Source organism: Daktulosphaira vitifoliae, unplaced genomic scaffold (genome assembly GCF_025091365.1).
Source record: "Daktulosphaira vitifoliae isolate Bord-2020 unplaced genomic scaffold, ASM2509136v1 Scaffold_2, whole genome shotgun sequence".
Taxonomy (NCBI): Eukaryota; Metazoa; Arthropoda; class Insecta; order Hemiptera; family Phylloxeridae; genus Daktulosphaira; species Daktulosphaira vitifoliae.
In genome coordinates, this window is record NW_026099573.1 from 13,540,594 (window position 1) to 13,558,873 (window position 18,280).

The 18,280-nt window shown below is 23.8% G+C and overlaps 1 protein-coding gene across 2 annotated transcripts; it reads left to right on the plus strand.

Moving 5' to 3' along the window:
• Nucleotides 1–1,822: 1,822 nt before the first annotated feature.
• On the plus strand, nt 1,823–17,170 carry LOC126897665 (recQ-like DNA helicase Blm). 2 transcript variants are annotated; one of them, XM_050671427.1, is made up of 19 exons: nt 1,824–2,045; nt 2,813–2,882; nt 3,686–3,824; nt 3,881–3,948; nt 4,006–4,543; nt 4,761–4,903; nt 6,849–7,070; nt 8,023–8,104; nt 8,177–8,324; nt 9,739–9,870; nt 11,003–11,267; nt 11,320–11,515; nt 11,976–12,160; nt 12,536–12,695; nt 12,759–12,946; nt 13,042–13,221; nt 15,014–15,152; nt 15,933–16,137; nt 16,938–17,170. In XM_050671427.1, exons 1-19 carry the CDS (start codon nt 1,912–1,914, stop codon nt 17,071–17,073), a joined length of 3,330 nt encoding a protein of 1,109 aa, XP_050527384.1. In that variant the 5' UTR covers nt 1,824–1,911; the 3' UTR covers nt 17,074–17,170. The 2 variants fall into 2 exon arrangements, with proteins under 2 accessions (XP_050527385.1, XP_050527384.1); XM_050671428.1 differs by lacking the exon at nt 16,938–17,170 and having other exon boundaries at nt 1,823–2,045; nt 15,864–16,052.
• Nucleotides 17,171–18,280: the final 1,110 nt, after the last annotated feature.

An 18,280-nucleotide genomic window follows, 5' to 3' on the forward strand; every position in this document is an offset into this window, starting at 1 on the left:
TTATACATTGTGTTCATTAGTGTTTTATATATTAACAAAGTATTTTATACAAGAAAGAAATAAATTTGTACATATTTTTTTAACTACATAAAAAGCATTATTTACATTGTAAAAAATATTAACTTAGCTTTATAATTTTATTATATACTTTTAAAAATATATAACCTTAAGTGGATGAATTTAAAGGAATGAAAATAACCATATTGGTATTATTTTAGATAGTATGTAGCCTATTCAAACATTTTTAATTCTGTTCTATCTTGTTAATGGTAATAATATTAAATGAAAGTCAATTCTTGAAATATTTAAGATAGGCGTAATCGAATGATTTTGATAATAAAAATAATAGTTAATGAAAATTTAAGTACAGACATATTTAATCAAAATATTAAAATACAATATACTTAAAAATCAAAATTAATAGAATCACTCAATTTTCGAATAAATTGTATGATAAAAATTGTTGATATTATTAAACAGCCTTTATTCTAAACTTCCACTTGAAACTCCCACATCATCTATACTCATATTAGTCGTCCTCATTTCATATTCAATAATATCCCTCCATCTCTATTTTGGTCTTTCTCTGCCTCTACAACACTCGTTTCCATAACTGTTCTTACAGCTTCTGATTCCTCTCTCCTCATAACGTGACCAAACCATCTAAGTCTATTTTCTTTTATCTTATCCACGATTTACGCTACACCTATACTCCCTCTTATATGTCGATTCCTTATCCTATCTTCTCTAGTCACTACACTCATCCATCTAAGCATTCTTATCTCTGCTATATTCTCTTGTCAACCGTCCAACACTCTGAACCATACATCTTAGTTGGTTTCACTTCAGTCTTAAAGAACTTATTTTTCAAACTCATTGAAATTCTTTAATCGCATAATATACCAGACGTTTCTCTTCATTTCACCCAACCGCACTTAATCCTTGTCAAAACCACCGTACTTTTGTACATCTGATCCTAAATACTTAAAACTTTTTATTTCTCCTATCACGTCCTTGATTATTGTCACTGTTCATCTCATTTTACCTACCTCGTTTTTCCTTTGTCAAACTCAAAACTTTCTCAAATATTCACTGTTTCACTCCCACTTATTCTTAAGCCCTTTTCTTCAAGAACTGATCTTCACTCCTCTAGCTTTTGATTAATTTCTTCCCTAATAGTTGCACTATTTTTAGAACTCTTCTTAAATAGTAATAATGGATAATTGTTGAACTATAATAGTAATATTTTTGATTCATAATTGTTTTACAAATGGATCCTAAAATACATAATTTTACTACTATTAATTTATATAAAAAAATTCTATGCAAAGAATACGTCTTTTTAATCTATCATTTCTTTTCAGATAAATTATTTTTTTCTAAAAATGTTTTTACGTAAAATACTTTCCTATAAAAATGGTTTATTCTCATAACTTTTGTTCTTTAAAATTTCATTAGAATCAGTTTTTTTTAAAAATTTATAGCAGTTTTTAGAGGTAGAAAAATTTTGTTTGAATTATAAAATTTTTTAGGAAATTGTAATTTAAAAAAAATTTTTCTCAATTTCTAAAATTGAGAGGTTTTTTCAATTTTGGGACATGATAAATTTAATTAAATAAAAATAAATAATTTATTTTTTGATGAATATTGAACATAATAATTACTGTTTTAAATTAATATTTTTTAATTTTAAATATTATCGACAAGTAATTAATTCTTATTATATTTTAATTTTTTAGTAAATAAATTTTATATCAAAAGTATCGATATGTTTTAACCGAGTTATAAGATGGTCTATAAACGCGTGCTCTGTACTATCTTATCAGATACTACAAATAATTTTTGTGTGTTAGTCAAATTATTTTTAAGTTTGTATCTATTAATTTTATTGTGTTGTAAAATCAGTGCATTATGGATTTTCAATTGAAAAAACCTAGTTTGTTACTAATACGACTAGGACAAGTAGAAAATAGTACTTCTGTCAATCAGAGTCAAATGTCTTTAACTCATAATCCTAAAGCTATTATAGAAGAAAATAATATAGTGTAAATATTTTCGATTATTTGATTACAATAAAACACAAGAACACTGTTTCAGTTATAACACTTGTGTTTTTAAATTATAAAAATTATTTTAATGGTTGAATAAATCCTACTTCCTATCAGTCAAATCCTATGAGTTTATCTCAAATGGTTCATATCGTATTTGGTTTAATTCTACTAAATTTTTAACTTATTTTCTAAATGCAATTTGACAATTTATTAGTTATGAATTATCTTGTAAAACCAATCATATTTATGGGAAAGTGTCTAGTGGGGTTTTAGACTACGGCTAATTTAAGATTATTTTTTTTGAAGAACACTTCTTTTTTCAGTTTTAAACTTGTTTATGTTTATCTGAAAAATAGGTGAAATTTACATAAGATTTTGGATAATAACTGTAATTTTATGTAGTATAATTATTTTTTTTTCATCTAATCCATAATTAAAGGATCCTACCAAGAACTTCTTGTTAGTTTACCTAACCAATTTGGCTTGACTAATTCCACTCCTCAGTCTCTTCTTTTAAAACCCATTTTTCTTATATAGTTTCTTAAATATTTTGTACTATAATCTATAAATCAGATATTAATATCTTTAGAATACTTGAATTTTATTTTTATTTTATCCTGCTCTCTATAGTTGTGATATATATTTGTCTTAATACTTCCATTTCTGCTCTACTTTTCTATTTATTATTAATATTCTGATCCATATATCATTTTTGGTATACTATTTATAAAATATATTTTAATTATTTTTTATATTGTCAGTAATAAAGAAATATGTCAAAAAACAACACATACCAAGATAGAAAATGAAGAATTATTAAACAAAAATCATGTAAGCTAATTTAAAAAAAAATTTTAAATCAATTTTTCATTAAAATTGTGTAAAATTACTTTCTTATTAAAATTAATGACATATTATAGTTAATAATTATTGGTGAGGGGACAATAAAATAATTTCACATCAATATTTTTTGCATTTCAAATATTAATATAATTATTAAAAAAAAAAAAACATTTTTAAACTCTAAGGAAAAAATAAGTTTAATATTTCTTAAATACTAACCACCTACAACTTGAGTTATTAAGATTCAGAGGTTTATAAAACAATTGTGTACTACTATTTATTTGTTTTAAACTAATGGATTTTTCATAGATATGATTTCATGTACATATTTAAAATGTTTGTAGGGTTTATAATATCTCATCATAGAGATATAAAATTTGAAAATTCACAAAAAAAATATTGATATCCCAATACCAATATTTTATCACACTTGATATTTTTACCTAAAACTAATAGTTATAAAAATTATTATAAGTGTATTGCTACAAAATAGCTAATAACTAGCAATATATGATATTTGAGCAGTATAATAATTCAATATTATACATAAATTGTTATATTTGTTGTTTTTATTTACTCAAGCGTAATATGTAGTAATTTAAAAAAACGATATGCAGTAACTTCCTTTTTTATTGGTGGTGGTAATATATACTAATACAGAATATTTGCTTAAATTTTTACTAAGATTTGTTAGGGGCAGACCTTAGTTAATATTATTGTAAATAAAAATATTTTATTCCAATTAATGTTATTAATTTTAAAATGATAAATTATGTTACAATTGTTTTTAGCTGGAAAAAAATGGAAATTTTTCATTAAAAGATTTACATTGTTCAAGCACTCTTAATCAGGTAGATAAAGTTAATGAAGATAACTTTAATGTTTTACTCGGTGATAACAGAGGGATTGATAGTGCTTTTAAAATTAATGGTATGTATAAGTATTATATTCATTTAATATATAACTCTTTTATTTAATAATTTCAGATAGAGGCTTATTGAGCAAAATTTATAACGAAAAGTCATGTGTCACAAATAATATCACAACTATAAATGTAAGATCTTAAGTAAATAAATAAATATAGTTGTTAATTTTTATAATTAAATTACAGAAAAAAATTGCACATCTTAAAACTGATATTTCAAATTTAGAAAAAATTGACTATGATATATTAGAAAAAGTATTCAATATTTTTACAAATTTACCAGAAAGTATAGCTATTAATATTCCTGGACTTCGAGATGCAACATCAATATCACGAATTAAAAAAATTCGTCAGAAAATAAAAAATAAATTAAATAGTGCAAAAATTCAATTAAAAAAACAACTAGAAAATTCTAAGTTGATTGGTCAAAATTATTCTACTACTATAACAGCTACATTAAATGAGAAACAAAAACATAATTTAGATAGTAATATTATTCTACCTGTAGAGTTTACTACAAACCAAATAATTGAATCAGAATGTATGATTGATAAATTAATATCATCAAATTTAAAATTAAAAGAAATAAATAAACATAGTTCAATAACAGTTGATTCAACAACTAATCTATCTAACTTTATTCAAGGAAAAAATGTTGATTTGTATCTTTCTGATTCTGAAAAAAACATAAACATCAATAAAGAAACAAATTCATTGAGAGAAAGTAATAAAATAAAGCCATATGCTAAATTATTTAAAATTTAATATATTTCTGGAGCTTTAAAAGCCATGTATGATAGCAGCTTAGTTATAACCAATAGTTATTTTAAAATAGAAAACATTTTTTTTAAACTTTAGTCTTATATTTTTAACTCCAGATTTATTTTTGAATGAAAATACAAATCTATAATAGCAATATAAGTATTCAAAATATATTTTAGAGAAACTTTTTGCTGAAGACAATGTTTTAAAAAATACGTGTAGACTATCAACTAGAAATATTGAGCATCAGTATTTGAAAAAAGAATTATCATCTATTGAATTTAACAGAACAGATTATGAACATTCATCTAAATTAAAAATGGTAATTTAAATATTTTTCTAAAAGCTAAAAACACTATTTTACACCATATTATTAATCTACCTATATGGAAAAGTATTGTGATCTGAATTATAAGTAGTCTAGTAGCAAGGTGTGTCTATGACGTCTTGGATCACAGAATCAAATTCTGTACAATATCTCATTTTTCAAATAATTTCAAGTACATTGCAGACCAAGTAGTTAACTCAATGACTTATTATATTAAAAACACGTTTCCCATGATAAATATTTATATGTGTGTGTGTGTGTGTGTGTGTGAGTTAAAGTAAAAGGAGTGTAAGTCTATTTGAAAAATTAACTTTAAAATTAGTTGGATTTGAAAATCAATATTTAAAATTTGACCTTTTCTTTGGTATTAGTAATAAAAATAAAATTATATTGTAAAGAAATATTCCATTTTCAAAATCTAAATTTATATTTGTCCTTATGGAATTAAAAATTTTCAAATGTTTTTCTAAAAATTCATTGAAATTGATTTAAAATATTTTAGCTTTAACCCCCACATTTATATATTACATATTTTATAAATTTATTTCTAATCTAATAGTGGTCATAACTCAGGCTTATGTGGCAGTATATAATTATGAACTATCATATAAAATGAGATAAAATTATAGGAAGGGTCCAGATCTAATTTAAAGTTAGTATACTTAGTACCCATAAAAAAAAAGTAAGAGAAGTGTCATAATAAGGTAATATTATAACACAAATTTGCTAACATTTTTACTTAAGGTTTTACATCATTAAAACTCTTAAATCGGCCCTATTTAAAATAATATGAGCTATTATAACAATTACAGTTTTTAAGTTTAAAATATATGTAAATTTACTACTTCAACATGTAGATTCTTCACAATTTCTTTGTAAAAGTAGTATAGTTTTTTTAGCTTTTTTATTAAATTTCTTAGTTAAAAAGGTTAAACTATGAACTTATGTAAGCACAGGCCGAATAGGCAATAGTCTGACCTAATACTTAATTATAAGCATAATAAGCATAAAACTTCATCATCTGGGGTTCCGCAGAAATAATGTAATAAAATTGATAAACTTTTACTATGATAATGTAAGAATTTTATATGAGCAAAAATAATAAGGTGAAAATCTTAAGTGAAAAGCGATAGCATGTAGAATTTTTTTTATTTTTTTAATTTAGTTGGTATCAAAAAGTCGATTTTATATTAGAAGTAAATGAAAAACATTGTCATAATTATTCATGTAAACAAATATATAAGAATTATGTGCTTAAAATAATACTCTTATACCAAATCTAATAAATCAATAAATATAACAAATCTATAAATTATTATCTGTATTTTAAAAAGATAACAATGATTGATATGTATTTACAGCTGTTTAATGTTAAGAAAATAATATTTTTACAATTACTTTATTTTGGATTTTTTTATATTGTTAAAAGTTGACATTTTTATTTTGTTTTCAATAAAGATATATTAAACCATTATTATATTTATAAAGGATCCCTCGAAATAAGTTAGTATGAAGCCTTGCTGACCTTTTTAGCGTTAACCCTAATTATTACAACTACTCATAAGTAATCTTGAAGAAATATAGTTAAATACTGATGAGAAGTATTAAAACATTTTTAATGTCCTACTTTGATGATTCAATGATATTTAATAACAGATCTTGAAACGGAAACAAAAAGGTTCTATTTCCTATAAACATTATATATACAGAATAGTACAGGATCTAACTGACAACTCTTAAGACAAAAATTATTAAAAATAAAAAACTATTCAATTTTTTTTGGCCTAGTTTTACATAAAAATTTAGTTATACCTATGACTGTAATCATGTAAATAAAAGGTTTTATGTTACTAAGTAATAAGTACTTTTATTTTCATAATTGTTTAGACTTAAGTACTTATTGTTACACAATTACTAAAATATATTATTTTTAATTTAGGTTTTCAAAAAAACATTTGGCCTTCACACTTTTCGTGTTAATCAACTTAATGCTATGAATGCAGCAATGCTTGGACATGATTGCTTCATATTAATGCCAACTGGAGGTGGTAAATCATTATGTTACCAATTACCTGCTGTTATATCCAATGGTCTTACTATTGTTATATCTCCACTCAAGTCCTTAATTTTAGATCAAACTCAGAAATTGAAGTCATTAGACGTAAGTACAAATAAAAAATATAAGCTAAGAACTTAAGCATTTTCTTTTAAGTGAAACAAATTTGAAAGTAATATTTCAATAACTTACAGTAAATTTTAGATTCCAAGTATTAACTTATATTTTATTTTTAATTTATTAGATAAATTTTATGTTGAGTTTTATATAGCATATATTCCTATTAAATCGGTTTTAAGGTTTAAAATGTTAATTGTTATTGTTATTAGAACGGGAGTTGGCTATTTAATTTTATATTAATTTTTAACACGGGCTAGATAATTTTAAAAATATTTTTGAGGTTTAAAAATGGTAAGTTAATGGAAAGGTTCCGAGTGACTTTTCCTTAGATACTAATGTTTATACATTATATGTATCATAATATCTTTATAATAACGTAATATTAAGATGTGTATTTTATATTTGAAACACCAAAAATACTATTCTTCAGGACCTCTATCAGAAATATCTTGAAAATAAGGCCAAAAAATAAAAATTATATATTAACCCATATAAAATACCTAAAATATTATTTATTAATAATTTAACATTATTATGTTACATATGTCAAATGAATAGTTTACTACTAACTTATGAATGTATATTAAGTAAAGATACTTGTAATGTGTACTAGATTTTTAATCTATATTTATATTTCCACATACACATTATGATAAATTTTTAGGAAATTTATAAATTTATTTCTAACTTTAAAGGGTTTGAAAAAGTACAAATGAGTTATGATATACCAAAAAGTTTTTTAAATTGTATATTAGCTTCTAATCAAAAGCAAAAGTGAACCAATTAAGCTTTAAAAATATATCGAAGTGAAATAACATATTACACAAGTATTTTTGCTCTTTCATAAATTCAAGATTCTATACTTCATTTTAGTTAAATGCAATTAATTTGTCAAAGATTTATTGTATAATATTATTATTATTATTTTTTTTTATAGATACCAACAGCACATTTATTAAGTGAAATTACAATTGACGAAGAACAAACCATTTTATCAAAACTTAGTGTAGCTAATCCAGGTAATTAGTTTAATAATTAATTACTTAAAGCATATTTAATTAACTAATTTTGATAAAATTTTGTTAAAATAGAATTAAAATTGCTTTATGTGACTCCTGAAAAAATAGCAGCCAATCGGAAACTTATTGAAGTATTAAATCATTTATATAGTAGAAACTTATTGTCTCGTATAGTTATTGATGAAGCTCATTGTGTTTCTCAGTGGGGTCATGATTTTAGGTTTGTTTTAGACAATGCTCTATAAGTATTATTAAAATATTATTATATACAAGTTTAAAATAATAGTTATAATTTGTTTTTTCATTGTTTTTAAATATCAATTTTAAAAGTAGGATTTTCATGCTCGTTCACTTTTGATTTTGAGCCCTTTAATAAAATTTTACTATTGGTAAAATTCATGTTTATAATTGAGAAATTGTAAGGATTATTGATAAAAAACAAATTGTTCAGTTCTTGTTCCCTCTATAAATAACTTAAGTAAAAGGGGTTGCCTCAAATATTGAAAATAGAGAAATTTTTGTTAATCGAGGATTTTCTGGAACGTTAGAATTTTATTACAGTAATCCAACCCAAATTGGAATTTTGACAGAATTGTTTTACAGGAGTGTAACAGATTTCTGTTACAACATTGAATTAATATTATAATATTTTGCTATAATGATAGATGGATTTTATTTAATTAAACATGGAAGTATAATAATTTAAAGACATAAAAAAGTAGATGAAATTTTATCATTTTTGTGATAATACTTTATTAATTCCATGGGTACATAGTGTATTCATGTAAAATAATTAATAATATTAAAAATAAGTATTAATAAGTTTATGGCACTTATATAAGCGGCAGCGCTTGACGCGTAGTGTCTCAGGTTCAAAACTCGGTCACGGGCGGCTTCATTTACCGAACGAGAGATCAGTTCGGTAATTTGGAGTCGCCATCCCACCTCCGGCGACGGACTAACCACCCGTCCCGGAGTATAAATGGTTAAGAAACCTCCTCCTTTGGGGAGGCCGCTGTGGCCCTTAATGGGCTAATAAAAGCGCGTAAAAAAAAAAAAAAAATGGCACTTATTTATTAATAAGTACCATAAACTTGTTTATATTACTTTTTTATACACTTATTAATTTTTGTGCTTTTTTGAAGGAATAAGTGCATTATCTAATGTTTTTCTACTAGTATTAACTACTTAACTAAATTGCAGTGTTAGGTTAGGAAGTTTTGATAATAATATAACTTTAGGATATATCCATGTTTGCAGTTGAGTTCTGACGTTTCGGACTCATTGCAGAGTCCATCTTCAGAGTGATGTTTGCTAGTCGGTGGACTAGTAGTCTAAAGATGGACTCTGCAATTAGTCCGAAACATCAGAACTTAACTGCAAACATGGATATATCCTCAAGCACTTCAAGCAACAAGACAATCCATGAAAGCTTTAACACATTCATAATAATATAACTCTTAATATTTTATAGGAAATAAATAAATTTTTAATTAATAATCTAAAAATAAAGTTAACAAACTTATTATTTTTTGTTAGCTCATATAATAAGTTTAGAATTACATTGAATTAAATAATTTATTCATAACTTGTTGAATTTATTTGAAAAAATAATTATTTTTTATTTTTTTTAGGCAAGATTATAAAAAATTAGGGATCTTCAAACAATATTACCCCAATGTTCCTATTATGGCATTAACAGCTACAGCCACTTTACGAGTTCGTGAAGACATTTTACACCAATTAAATATGCAATATACTAAGTGGTAAATACTTGTACTAGTACTAAAATCATTATTAATCATTTATTATAAAAAGAATAAGTATATGTTACATTTAATTTTATTTATTTATCATTTGTACAAAGTTCAGTCATCTTCTTAAGTAATAATGTTGGACTAGCTCCAAAATATACATATGAAAAACACATTTAGTTCTAAGTATAAAAATTTTTTTGCTTATTTTTATTTAAAAAATGTAAATTAACAATTAAATTGACACAACTTATGGAAACCAACAAATTATTAATATTCTTTTTCTTTTTCAAATATGATAAGAAAATATTGACACCATACATTTGCGATCAGTGCGCTCTTAAATTTGAATAACTAATGTGATCAAAATATATGACAACTTATAGAAATATTTTAAAAAAACATCTATAGCTCAAAAATTAGCTCTCTTACCAAAACAATGTTAAAAAGCAGTATGTTATTGCTCATATATCTATGTTGAATATATTCAATGTAGGTAAATTTTTTTAATGTCTGTCTAGTTTGTTTTTTTATCCTGAACAAAAAATTCAATGTGCAAAAATTTAAAAAAAACTTAGTTTTAGAATTATTTTAAGTTTTATAAAATATTTGTATACTATGTGTCACAGGAGTTATGAAAATTACTATTACTAAATGAATACTGCTCTGTATCATAAATGTACAGTGTCTATAACTTCTTGCACTCAGAGTGTGATATAATTCATAAAAGACTAAATGATATAATAACTAATTAAAAAAAAGGGGGCGTGGTATGGCGTTCTGGACACACCAGATGTTAACAAAACTTTAGTGTTAAACCACGCCTGCTGCTGTAATGTACAAATAGGTAACCATTCGTGTGTTTTTTGGAGGCTAAAAAGACTATGTCTCCAGTGTAGAAGCCAACGAGAAACTATTACATTTATCCCTTCCTTAGTAATACCAGTTCACCTTAGAGTATCTAGTATCTAACGCCCAAAAACAGATAGGAATAAAAAAATTTAAATAAGATTCATGAAAATATTTCTACTCTAATATTTTATATTAGTTTAGAAATTAATTAAATATTTTAAATAAATTTTTTTTTTATAAACTATTAAGTATAATAAACATATTTTTTCTAAACATTTTACTTTCTTCTTAGGTTTATATCCAGTTTTAATCGGACTAATCTCATTTATGAAGTTCATGCCAAAACTGGTAAATCTACTTTGATAGAAATATGTCAATTAATAAGCTCTAAATTCAGTTTCCAGTCTGGTATAGTTTATTGCTTAACCAAAAAAGAATGTGATGATACAGCTACTATGATGGTTCAGTATGGTATAAAAGCTTCTAGTTATCATGCAGGTTTAAGTGATAAAAAACGTAAAGAAATTCAAATTCAATGGTCTTCAAATAAAATTAAAGTATAATTTAATTGGTTTTACTTTTATACATTTTGAAATTATTATTTTTTAGGTAGTTTGTGCTACTATAGCTTTTGGAATGGGTATTGATAAACCCAATGTTCGTTTTGTAATACATTATTCCTTACCTAAATCTATTGAAGGTTATTACCAAGAATCTGGAAGAGCTGGTAGAGATGGAGATATATCATATTGCTTATTATTTTATAATTATTCAGATAAACACAGAATTCAGAAACTTATTGAAAGTAAATAAATTAATTTGTTGTATTAACCATTATTTACTATCTATTTATAATTTGACTTACTAATATTTTGTATAATAGTCTCAATCAATTTTTTTAATTTTTACAGTAAGACTTAAAATAACATCTTTGGTTCCCAGGAAAAGTTGCTTAGGTCAACTTTTCACCTTTTTTTCAGAAGAAATAGTAGCATACATATTTTAATTTAAATAGTCATTTTTTAAGATTAATTCTCTGCAAATAATTAAATAAAGATAAATTTTCCTATGATATGTATATACGTTTTCAAATTCTTAAAAGGCTATCCTGAAAAGTTTATCAAATTGACTAATAATTCATTTTTCTGAGACCAAAGACATTGTTACACTACACAAGTAGAGTTAAAATTCTTATTTAACATTAAAGTATTTTATTATAAATCATATTTCTATCCATGTACTATCATTATTTTTATGTGTTATAGTGGGTCGTGGAGCTACATATGAAACAAAAAAAGTTCATTTTCAAAATCTATATAGAATTGTATCATTTTGTGAGAATAAAACTGATTGCAGACGTGCCCTTCAGTTGAATTATTTTAATGAAAAATTCAATCAAAAAGATTGCATTGCAAACAAAGAAACTGCTTGTGATAATTGTAGAAATAAGGTAAATTGATTAAATGGCACATATGAATAATTATCTGAAATTATAAAATGAGTTGCATAATGGAATTCAAATTGTTAATTTGAGTTCAAAAAGAATTGTGTTTTATCACATTTAATTATCTCCTTCATATGTTCAATAGTTAATAAATGACCCAATAATAATCAGTTTTGACTATTAGTTCCACAAAAAACTTGAAACATAAAGCACATAAAAGTAAGTATTTTATACAAAAAAAAAACCTTCGAACAAATTCTTATAAGACAATTTTCCTTTTTTTATTTCTAAAATAAAATCTTTGATTTCAAACTTAAAAAAAATTAAGTTTTTATGGTAGTTTTTTATACAAAAAATTATTGTAGCTTAAATTTGTTTCAGAATTCTACCAAACTTATTGATGTTACAAAAGATGGTGTTACTATGGTAAAACTAATTGAGACAGTTAGTAAACAAAAGGGTCATTTACCTACTAATTTCACATTTACATATTTTGTTGATATTTTTAAAGGAAACAAAAATCCTAAAATTTTGTCATCTGGTAGTTTTAATTTGAAATACATGATGTACATTTTATAATTAGTTTGTGGTGCTATTTTTTAAGGTCATGATCAACTCACCACTTTTGGATTCTTTAAACATTGGGAGAAACAAGACATTGAACGTCTTTTGCATAAATTAATTCTTGAAGGATATTTGCGAGAAGAAATGGTAGCTTCTAAATATAATATTGTAAATTCATACATTCATGTTGGCAATGAAGCAAATAATCTTATTAATGGACTTGTTAATGTGGGTGTTTAAATATAAATAGTTAATTAAATAATTTTTAATAATATTAAATTATTATATTTATATAAAAAAGAATTAAAAATTATATTTTATAGATAAATATGGTGTTTAATACCAGTAAAATAACAGAAATTCAAATTAAAAATATTAAACAAACTACTGACAATTCTCTTATTAAAGAAATCCAAGAAAAATGCTGTCAGGATCTTATGGATGTATGTCGTGGTCTAGCAGCTTCATTAAATATCAATCTTAATGCTGTGATGTCTATGCAAGTAAGAAAACAACATTTATCATCTGAAAATAAAATGTATTTATGAAATTTAAACATATATGGTTAGATCTATCTTAGATGTCTACTGCCACTACATTTTTTATAGCCTAATTCTAATTAATTTATCTGGCATTTAGTCCCTAAAAAGTGTCATTATTTAGAGTTTCACTTTTGTAAAATGAATCTCTTTATCTAATCTGAAATTTTTTTACAACACCAACCTATCTAAACTTTTTCTTTTTTCTCACCTTTATCCCAACTACTGCTGTCCTCATATTGTATCATATTCAATAATATCTCTCCATCTCTTTTTTGGTCTTCCTCTACCTTTTCTTCCTTCAACATTCATTTCTACAACTGTTTTTACGGCTCCCTATTCTTATATCTATAATTTTATTATATACTTTTAAAAATATATAACCTTAAGTGGATGAATTTAAAGGAATGAAAATAACCATATTGGTATTATTTTAGATAGTATGTAGCCTATTCAAACATTTTTAATTCTGTTCTATCTTGTTAATGGTAATAATATTAAATGAAAGTCAATTCTTGAAATATTTAAGATAGGCGTAATCGAATGATTTTGATAATAAAAATAATAGTTAATGAAAATTTAAGTACAGACATATTTAATCAAAATATTAAAATAAAATATATTTAAAAATCAAAATTAGCAGAATCACTCAATTTTCGAATAAATTGTATGATAAAAATTGTTGATATTATTAAACAACCTTTATAATATAAAATCTACCAGTCCCTTGTTCTATGAGATATTCTCTAATGGATATTAGAATATAACCCAACCGATCTTATTATACTAATATATATATATTTTTATATGTTAAATTTTAGGTTTAAATCAAAAAACTACTAGCTAAATCATCAGCCTGATTTAGTATGTATTAATCATACACAAGCCTTGTGTATGATTAATTTATTTAACTCTAATAAGTGAGTCTAGAACTAGACACCATTGCAAAGATATAGAACCCCTTATTGTGGATATCCTTGTTTAAAACAAACTGTTCAAAGATGAAGCATACTAAAAAACATTTTAATAAAAAAAAAATAAAGTGATAAAGTTACCGAAAAATTGTTTTTTTTTCATTTTGATTGATTGTAAAATAAAATAATTAATCAAAAAATTCTGTTTTTAAAATAAGGAGCATATTTAAATTTTATTTTGTTAAGTTTTGTTTTCAAAACCGATCAATGAAAAATTGATTGGTCAATTTGACAATAATACTCTCATAACTTATCAAGTGAGTTCAACCAACTTCCATGTTAAGAAATATATCATTTAGCTTTAATCAAAAAAATTAATGGAATATTTATGTCCAAAAAAATCCTATGTATAAATAATAGCATGCAGCTCAGGCTATGGACCCATGGCCATTCTTAATTAAAAACCAATTGGTTTTCTTAGAAATCAATTTGTTCTTTCTCTTGAATATGCCTGTCTAGAAAATTGTGGTTTGAGCTGGAAGATCATGATTCTCATATAACTTAATGAATTTTTAATAAGTTACTAAAAAATCTACATTTGTAGGGTACTTAAATGATTTCAAACATTTTTTCTTGGTTAATTTGTTGGTACTTTAAAAGTACTAGTATTTTTATACTAAACATTAAATTTTATAAATAAAAAGAATACATGTTTCAAGAACTGTGATAAAAAAAAAAATAAGAATAAGAATAATAATGTCAGCAGTAAAACAAAATGTGAAATTTAAAAATATCTGTTATTTTTTGGCTATGCTTTATAATATATTTCATTATTATTACAGACAATCCATATGATGTCAATAGTTCTACCTAGAAATGAAGAAGAAATGTTAAATATTGAAGGTGTGACTAAGTCAAACTTTGACAAATTTGGCGAACCACTTTTAGAAATAACAAAAAAAGCCGCAGATGAAAAATTATGTTAGTATAATTATAAAATTAACATTTAAGTTAGTGAATATTTAAATTAAAACTGTAATACAAAAGTCCTATTTATTCAATGGTTTTATTTTGTAATTAATATTTATTGATCAAGGTAAATAATTAAGCACAAAATTTCAGGCCGTTTGCTTTTTCATCTTCCATTACTTTGTATATGTTCTAACATAAGGATCTAGCTCTAATAATCTAAGTGTGCCTATAAAAAAAAACTTATTTATATTCAAAATGTTTTACTTAATTGAAAATAAAATAATATGAATTGAATCTAAGATTTTTAATTATTAACAGTTTATTAATAAGGTATTTTTAATAGCAGTTTTTTTTCTTCAAAATTTACTAATTCAATTTATTTTTATATTACCCATATATTCCTAGTTTATTTATGTTATATATGTATACCAATTATTTGGCAGATCATGTCTGCTCTAAATAATTTTAATAGAGCTAAATTTTAGTACTGCACAATTACATAGGTACTGTACTATTACAATATCAAAATAATAAGATATATAAAAAATTATTTATTAAAATTTTTACGTTTTCTGGTCATTCCATCCGTAACAATTTTTATTACTTTTATAAAATAATAAAAATGTTAGAATGAGAACAAAAAAGGTTCTTTTTTTTTAAGCTATTACGTAAACGATAAAACTCATTGTTTTTCAGACTAAGATTTTTGTTATTTTATAGATATAAAAAAACTCAATAAATTATGAAAAAAGAAATAATGATGTGCTTAAATAAATTTTAAACATTTAGCTGTAGAAATTGCTGAAACAATTGAGAAACAGCAACAATTAGATCATGTTGAACAAAGTAATAATGATCCATGGAATAGTTTTAAGGATAGCAATTTTTGTTCAATCATGACAGATAAAATGATGGAAAGTATGAAGCATTCAAGATGTAAAAGGAAATCTATATTGTCTGGTAATAGAAAAAAACGATTTAAGAAAACTAAAAAGTAAGTATTACTAATTATATATTAATATTATGAAAATTTTGAAATATTAATAATTATGTATGTTACTGACGTTAGTACTTAACATGTATAGAGTAATCAAAATGTTCTGACATCTTTAACAACTTCTTATACAGCAAATATGTTATGTTCAATATTTTAAAAATAATTTTAACAATTTTTTACTAATAAATTTAAAAATATGACTTATAATTTATCTTTAACAAATTTAAAAATTTATATAAGCTAATTTTTAAATATTTTTCTTACAAAAAATGTTGATGGGTCGTTAATAATTTTATGATGAGTAATTAATGAGTTACAATTATTTTAATACATTGAGTATACAATACAGTGTATAGTGTGGGGGTACATCTCATACTGATATTAGTGATGGGCATTTTCGAATATTGTAAACTATCGAATAACTATTTGAATTGTATTTATACAACCAAATATTTTATACCGAATAGTTTAAAAACTATTTGAATATATTGTGTAACTATCGAATATTTTTACTATTCGAATAGTTTTTAAATGACTATCGAATGTTCGATAATTATTATTCGATATTTCTCATCAGTAACTGATATATATTTATAAAGCATACTCCACTTACATTATATAAACATTTCTATAACTCAATAACTACTCATCCATTAAAATTTTTTGTAAGAAAAGTGCTAACATTTCGAAATTTTAAAATAGAAAAAAAATTACAATGCAGTGTTGATTGCATTTTAATTTATTAGAGTTGTCAGCTAATTTTGTTTTACCTTTATTTATATAATTTTTTTTTTCAGGAAAATTAATATGAAAAATAAAAGTAATATTAGTATGGCTAAAATTCGAAAAACAGCTCTAAGTATTAATGCAAGAATACGTCCTTCAACTACAAAACCAGGTTTTTTACCAATTCCACAACCACATGATAAATAACTTACATTTATTTAAAAATTATTATGTATTTATTTATTTATTTTATAATAATGTTTAGTAATCAATAGAAAAAAGAAATAAAAAATTACAAGTAGAATATTATGTGCTTATAAAATTTAGTAACAACCAACTAAAAATAAATAAAAATATGTATATATAATATTAATAATACGCGTGCGTGTACGGGTACAAAAAACAAAAAATAAAATTATACAGGAATAGTGTTGCCGGCGTTTGGTGAGCGGAGTGGGGTGAATGCGTTTTGACAGTGTAGTCAAAGACATAGACGACGGAGTACGCATGGCGCGTAGAGTTACAAATAAAGATACTTACAAACATACAGGTGAACTAATATATGCGTGTTAAAAATAAATAAAGTTAAAAAAAAACACGATTTTAAAGCACATCGAACTAAAAAGTTCAAAATAATTTTTTAAACAACAATAATGAAAGAAAAGTACTAGTATTATTGTGATAAATGCGTCGGGCGTTTAATATACGAAAAATATGGCTCAAAGTCCCCACGCTTTTTTTCACAATAACACTAGTATTTTAAGAAACTTACAACAAACAGCGTACATGTGAAACTAATATAAGCGTATTAATAATGAACTATTAGGTAAAATAACTGTAGGAATATTGAATGGAATTATATTTAATATTTCAAGGCAATCAATATAATTTTTAATTAGTTTTTGAATTCAATATATATCAGCAAACTGACATCGGTGATCAAGATCCAGAATATTTTATTTTAGAGCATTGTATGTATATCTGTTGAATTACTATAAGTTTTGTAATTCAACATTCTAAAAAGTGCCTTTGTAAGTTTTAAATTTTATTCATAAAGTCAATTTAATACAGAAATCAAATAATAAAACCGTCTTCAACTGTAGATCTTATGAATGGAAAATACAAAACTTTTAAACTCAAAACAATTTTAAAAAAAGCTTAAAAATGCATAAAGCTTCATTATAGACTTAAGTAATGTGTTCATTAAATGACAAAATTGACTATAGTCTATGCTATTAGGTCTTTAATAAATTATACATATATTAAATTATTATCAATCTATATTCTAAACAAAATTTTTATAATCGCATGTACGACTAAATGTAATATGAAATTATTTAGCTATATTTAATTTTATACCATTATTAATACATCAACTATGAAACCTACAAGTCTTCATGATAAAAATATAGGA